Source organism: Mus caroli, chromosome 2 (genome assembly GCF_900094665.2).
Source record: "Mus caroli chromosome 2, CAROLI_EIJ_v1.1, whole genome shotgun sequence".
Classification (NCBI taxonomy): Eukaryota; Metazoa; Chordata; class Mammalia; order Rodentia; family Muridae; genus Mus; species Mus caroli.
The window spans coordinates 79602133-79609196 of record NC_034571.1 but is presented as its reverse complement, the minus strand read 5'-3'; the positions used below and the strand labels follow the sequence as shown (position 1 = coordinate 79609196).

Sequence of the window (7064 nt, the reverse complement as noted above, 5' to 3'; positions counted from 1 at the left end):
GGCACATGCGCAGCTTGCTTGTTTACTACTTAGAACACGGGTGTCAGTGCCATCAGCGCCATCTTGTAATGGTGAATGTGAAGGCGGCTCCTTACAGTAAGGGACATGGCTAGCTCTCCCAAACTCAAGAACCTGTGAGCATCTTTGCCGTCTGGCAAAGGTGGAGAGGGTAATGGGGCAGTATCATCTCTGCACTTTTGCCACCCAGCAGCAGATGAGTAACAGGGTCAGCTCTCCTGCCCCACCACCAGGACCAGCTCTACTTCTCTGCATGTGTGAGGCACAGGGCCCACTCTTAAAATTGCTGCCAGGAGTGAGAGATGGGCCCAGATCTCCAGAGTGTTCCATTTAATGAGAGATGAGGCCAGTTATACACAGCCCTTGGACATCCATGTAGTTCCCAGAGGCTCAAACAGGGACATTCCCATGTTCTCTAGTGGGAACATGAGCCAGGATCATCAACACACTGACCCCTGCCACTCCATACATAAGCATGGACCCAGATATGGCCCTAGTGACAACTTGTTCCTCTCCACCCTTGCGTTTCCAGTTCCATCTTTCCTCATAATGGTCAAGCTGCTCCACTTCTCTTTCTCTCCCATCTGAACACCACATTTTCACACATTGGGAAGGCTCCCGCTACATGGATGTCAGGCCCTAGGCAATGTCCTCCATCTATGCTGTAGATCATGGATACAATAAGGTATCCATGACCCTTCTGTGCTATGACCTTGAGGGCAGATCTGTGGGTGGCATGGAAATCCACAGGACTTTGTCTATCTTCCTCCTCCTACACTGCATCTGCCTGGATTTGATTGGTTTGATTTGATTTGATTTGATTCGATTTAATTTGATTTGATTTGACTTGACTTGATTTTTATGAGTCCTAGGTAGAAGTCAGTTTTGGTCACCAAGCCAGGCATCAAGTTAAGATGAACAAAGAACTGCCATCTGCTCTGACCCTGACTGACATAAGAACAGCACCACAAACAAGATATTTCTTTGCCCATTGCCAGGGGGGTAAAGTTTTTCTTAATAAACTTCAACTTTGTTTCAAAACAGCAAGGAACAAATAGCATGAAAAAGAATTATCTTTTCTAGAGATAACATCTAATGCATTACCATCTCTAGAAAGTATAAATCACTTCAGTCAAAAAAATTACAAATGTTGTTTATCCAATGCCACCTCAGCCCTTCTCAAGAGAGTCAGTCCCTTAGGCCCCAGTAATAAACTCCCCACAGAGGAAAAAACACTCAAGAGAGACTTGGTAGGCAATCAGAGAGCTCTGGCTCCAGTCAGTGAATTGGAGCAACTCTGATGTAAGTAAGACAAAGTAATCCCAGGCTCAACACCAGTTACACATCTTCAGTGTGTGAAGGAACTGACAAAGCAAAGGACCTTTGTCAGAGTCCAGCATGGCTCACAAAAGCAGGAGGGGGCTTTCCATCACTGGTGATGAAACAAAATGCTTAGGGCTTAGAGGGAGTGGGTGGGTTGGGGAAGAGGGCAGGGGGAAAGTATAGGGGACTTTCGGGATAGCATTTGAAATATAAATGAAGAAAATATCTAATAAAAAATAATCTAAATGTCTAGGAAATGAAATTAACATGAGAGCAAATATGTCGTTTTCCAACCAATTGACACTATATGCCTTTAATACATTTTGAGAGTTCTTTATGTAGCTTGGCTATGATTCTTTTTTCAGCAATGAGTTATGAACATCTTTATCCCATGGAGTCTGCCTTTTCAGACTCTTTGTTTTTTGTTAGTTGAATATTTTCATTAGGTTCGATTTACTTATTTATACCTATTAATCTATACTGCCCAATTTTTCTCAATTGTTACATCTTATACAACGTGATGAAACTTTTGCATATAATGTCTAAGAACTCTCTGCTATGTTCTCTGACTTCAATATTTTACCTTATATTATTTTACTAAAAAGTAATAGCTTACTTGGGTGATGTGAACATGCCTCTAATCCCAGCACTTGGAAGTCAGAGGCAGGCTGATCTCTGAGTTCAAAGACAGCCTGGCCTACAGAGTGAGTTCCAAGGCTAAACAAAGAAACCATGTCTTGAAAAACAAATCATGTCTCTTATGTTAGCTTTAAATATATGATCTATTTTGAGTTCGCTTTGATTTATGATGTAAATTTTATATTACGTGATGTTTACCCTGAAATGATCAAGCATTCTAGCGTCCTACTGAATGGCGTTTGCATTTTTTGTAAAAATCAGTGGGCTAGACCTATGTATACTGCTTTCTGGCTTCCTCTACTCTTCATCTGTGTTTCAGCTCATCCACCAATAGCACAGTGTTTACTTATACAATGCACAGATAAATCTTGACAACAAGGTTATTAGCTCACTATACTTTATTCTTTGGGAAGTCTTGCTTAGGGAGTATAACAAAATTTCCCTTCCATATAAATTATAGAATAGTCCCTCATATACCTAGAAAAAAATCTGACAGATTGGGAATTATGTCTATTGTGTATCAATTTCAGACAGATTAACATCTCATTATACTAAGCTTTTTAGACCACATAGTTTGTCTCTGCATATAGATCTTTGGTTTCATTCAGCTGTGTTTTCTGAGTTTCTACACACTAATCCTACACAGATATGACTACATTTATACCGAAGTATTCTACTTTAGTGACTCAAAAGGAGACTTTTAATTTCATCTCCCATCTTCCAATACTAGTATGCAGGGAGCTGATTTCTTTATAGTCATCTTGTGTTCTGAAGCTTTGCTGGAGTAACTTGGGAACTCTAGAAGATGAGGGTAGATTCCTTGGGATCTTCTGAATTGTTTATGTCACCTACAAATATACACATGTGTATTGTTCCTAACATGTATGATTTTGATTCCTCTTCTTCCTTCATTTTACTAACTTGAATTTCCATAAGCATAAGGAATGGCATTGATGGTCATGTGTTTCTCCAAGAAGGCAAGTATTCATATTTGTAGATATTCTTCATCAAATAGAAAATATCCCTCCTATTCATAGAGTTTGAACTTTTTAAAAGTCATGACCATGTGTTGAATAACGTGAAATGCATCTTCAAAAGTTATCCGACATATTAGGAACTAGGTTTCTTTTTCATACTATTTGTATAGGGATTATTTTCTATTTATCCATTTATCTTCAATTATTTTACTAATAAGTAAATATCCATTGAATATATTTAGCATAAATTCATAATCCATTGGTCTGTTGATCATCTAGACTGCTTCCATTTTGCTGTTATGAATATGAGAACAATAAGCATGGATGTGTAAGTCTATCGATGACGACAAATGTAGTTCTCTAAGTATGTGTTCTGGAATGCTCTAAATACATATTTCAGTAATTCTACTTCATTATTATTTTTGAGTTAATATAATTTCAACATTTTTTTCTTCCATTTCCTCCCTCTAATCCTGTATATCATTCAAATTCATGACCCCTTTTTTCACTAACTGTTATTGAATACATATGTGTATGTTATACAGATGTTTTATAAATACAACCTGCTCAGTTCATATATTGTTACTTATATGTACGTTTTCAAGGCCGGCTCTTTGGCTCTGGACAGCCAATTGGTGTGAACTTCCCTGGGAATACCACTCCTAGCTTTCCTTCATTAGCTATAGTTCTTTGCATAGGCTTTAGGCCTTATGGGCTTTGCTCTTTCTGCTTTGGCATGTACATTGGTGTCATCCTTGTTCAGCTCCTATTTGGGCAATCATGTTGGTAATCACACTTCTGGTGTGACTATGAGACTCAGTCTCACATCAAAGTCCCTGTTCTTCTAGCTCTTAGAAGCTTTCTGCCTCTTCTGCTACACTGTTCCTTGAGCCTTCAGAGCAGGCATGTTTTGTAGATGTATACATTGTCACTGTCCACACACTGCATTTTGATTGGTTTTAGTTTTCAAAACTCTCCATACAAATTTACAAAATGTCATTACTATGTTACACTCACACAAGCAGTAAATAAAAAGGTTCTCTTTCCCTACTCTTTGGCATTATTTGTTCTCTTTCTTTTCTTGGTGATGCTCATTCTTTCTACAATGAGATGGAATCTCATAGTACTTTTCATTTGTATTTCTTTGATAGCTAGGCATATTCAAAAAAATTTTAAGTGTATTGACAACTTTTATTTCTTCTAAGAACATCTATTATAATTATTAACACATTTGTTACTTAGAAGTTTAGGAGTCTTAATGTTCAGTATTTTAAGTTCTTTATATATTCTATATATTGACCTTGTCAACACATAGATATAACTGTGTGTACATAGGTACCTTCAATCAAGGGTACCTAGGTACCCTTGTCAGTACATAGGTACAACTGAAGATTTTTTTCCTATTTCCTGTCTGTTTACTCTGCTCATAGTCTCCTTTGCAATACAGAAGCTTATTAATTTCATGTTGCCACATTAGTTAGTTCTTCTGACTACTTCTTGTTCTACTGGAATTATATTCAGAGAGTTCTTGTGAATACTTAAATATTGAAGCATTTTGTCCATTTTCTCCAGCTTAGCATTTGCGGCATCAATGTTCTTTGATCTACTTTATATGACATTGTGCAGCATGAAAAATATGAATCTAATTTTACTTTTAATATAGGTAGGCACCCAGTTTTGTCTGTATGATTTGTTGAATGGACTACCTTTTCCAAAAAGTTTTGACACCTTTATCAAAAAATCAGATGATCATGGCTTCATGGGTCTACCCCTTGGTTCTATGTTCTATTGATCTATGATTCTATCTACCCCTCTGTTCTGTGTTCTACTGGTCTATGCTTCTGTCTATTCCTCATTTCTATTATCTATTGGTCTATCCTTCTGTCTATCCCTCGGTTCTAGGTTTTATTGGTTTATGCTTGTTTCTTCCTCAGTTCTATGTTCTGTTGGTCTATGATTCTGTCTCTCCCTCAGTTCTGTGTTCTATTGATCTATCCCATGGTTCTAGGTTCTACTGGTCTGTGATTCTATCTATTCCTTGCTTCTATGCTTCTGTTTTTGTGCTGTCCCAGGCTTTTTGTCACTATAGTTCCATGGTGAGGTCAGGTGAGATTATACCACCAGATATGTCCTTTCTATTTACGATTTCTTTGGCCGTAGTTGGCTTTTGTGCTTTTGGATGAATTTTGTTTTTTCTGCTACTGTGAATGACATAATTAGAATTTTGGTGGGTGGTGCGTTGAGTCTATAGAAAATCTTTGGTAATATAGACTTTTCACAAATTAGTTCTACCAATCCAGGAGTATGGAATATTGTTCTATATCTAGCATATTCTTCAGTTTCTTCCCACCTTGTCTTAAAGTTTTCATTTCCATGCTTACATTTATTCCTAGATACAGTTTAATCTATTGTGAAGATTATTTTTCCTGTTTGATTTTTAAAATTTCACTGTGTACTGTATAAAGACTACTAATTTTGTATGTTGATTTTGTATCCTGCGATTTTAGTGAAAGTGCTAACTCAATCAATTGATTTTCTGGTAGAGTCTGTGTGGTCTTTTGAGTATAGAGCACATTATCTGTAAATAGGGATATTTTTTACTTTTTTAGAGAAGAATAATGGCTCAAGTACATTAATTTATAAAGAGACTTCATTTCATAGATATAAAAGGCTCTGAAAATTGACAAGTATTATGAGTGCTTGTTAGAAAAAGCCAACTACTATAAAATTAATAAAAATGGAACAAACAATATATTGAAAATCAAATTACTGAGATTTTCTTCTTTGTCCCTCCTTTTCTTAGTGTTCTCGGGATTTTCAGTGACAATGACACAATACAATGAGACTGAAGTCAAAGGCTTCTATCTCCTGGGATTTGGAGTCCAACATGATATTCAGTGTGTCCTCTTCATTGTGTTTCTTATCATTTACATGGCATCCATGGTGGGTAACACTGGGATGATTCTCCTAATCCACACTGACTCCAGACTTCAGACCCCCATGTACTTCTTCCTACAACATCTGGCCTTTGTTGATATCTGTTATACATCTGCTATTACTCCCAAGATGCTACAACACTTTGTAGTGGAAGACAGATACATATCATTTGGAGGATGTGCAGTGCAATTACTGATCTACGCAATCTTTGCTACTTGTGACTGTTACCTCCTGGCAGCTATGGCAGTGGACCGCTATGTAGCCATCTGCAAACCACTTCGTTATCCTATACTCATGTCTCGAAAAGTCTGCATCCAGATGGTAGCTGGTTCCTATCTCGTTGGATCAATAAATTCTTCAGTACACACAGGCTTTACATTTTCATTGTCATACTGTAAATCTAATCGCATCAATCATTTTTTCTGTGATGTCCCCCCAATTATTAGCCTTTCCTGTTCCAACATTGCGACCAATATTAAGATTCTTGTTATCTTTGTTGGATTTAACCTGATATTCACTGTGTTGGTTGTTATCTTCTCCTACATGTACATCATGGCTGCCATCCTAAAGATGTCCTCTGCTGCAGGGAGGAAGAAAACCTTCTCCACATGTGCCTCCCACCTGACAGCAGTCACCATTTTCTATGGAACCCTTGCTTACATGTACTTACAGCCTCATTCAGAAAATTCTGAGGAGAATATGAAAGTGGCCTCTGTGTTTTATGGCATTGTGATCCCCATGCTGAACCCACTGATCTACAGCCTGAGAAACAAGGAGGTCAAAGATGCTATAAAATTGACAAAGAAAAAGTTATTTAGATTTAACACACAATAATAAAAATTCACCATGTCAAATAATTAGTATAACTGTGAAACTATAACAAAATAATTATGAAATTTGAAGTTGTGAGTTCTTAAATAATAACTCCACCTATTAATGTACCTAATCATATAATATATGAAATATTCAATTACTTCTCCTTAAACATATTTAAAACTCATAGTTTGAAATTTATATTTCACACTGTCATGAAGAGGACTTTATGAAGATTATTTTAGATATTGTCAATTATACTTTTAAAAATATTCTTTATGAAATACTCTTTTAAATATTTTAAGTACTTTAAAGTAGTGGTTCTGATACTGAGGGTAGTGAACCTTTCAGGGATTG

General features: G+C 36.8%; 1 protein-coding gene and 1 non-coding gene across 2 annotated transcripts; one reads left to right on the top strand and one right to left on the bottom strand.

Moving 5' to 3' along the window:
* Window positions 1–877: 877 nt before the first annotated feature.
* LOC115030479 lies at window positions 878–1021 on the bottom strand. The gene has a single exon (XR_003836075.1). It is a non-coding gene; the product is annotated as a small nucleolar RNA SNORA48 (small nucleolar RNA).
* A 4762-nt stretch (window positions 1022–5783) lies between these two features.
* On the top strand, window positions 5784–6728 carry LOC110290381 (putative olfactory receptor 5AK3). The gene has a single exon (XM_021156903.1). The coding sequence runs from the start codon at window positions 5784–5786 to the stop codon at window positions 6726–6728; it is 945 nt and encodes a 314-aa protein (XP_021012562.1).
* Window positions 6729–7064: the final 336 nt, after the last annotated feature.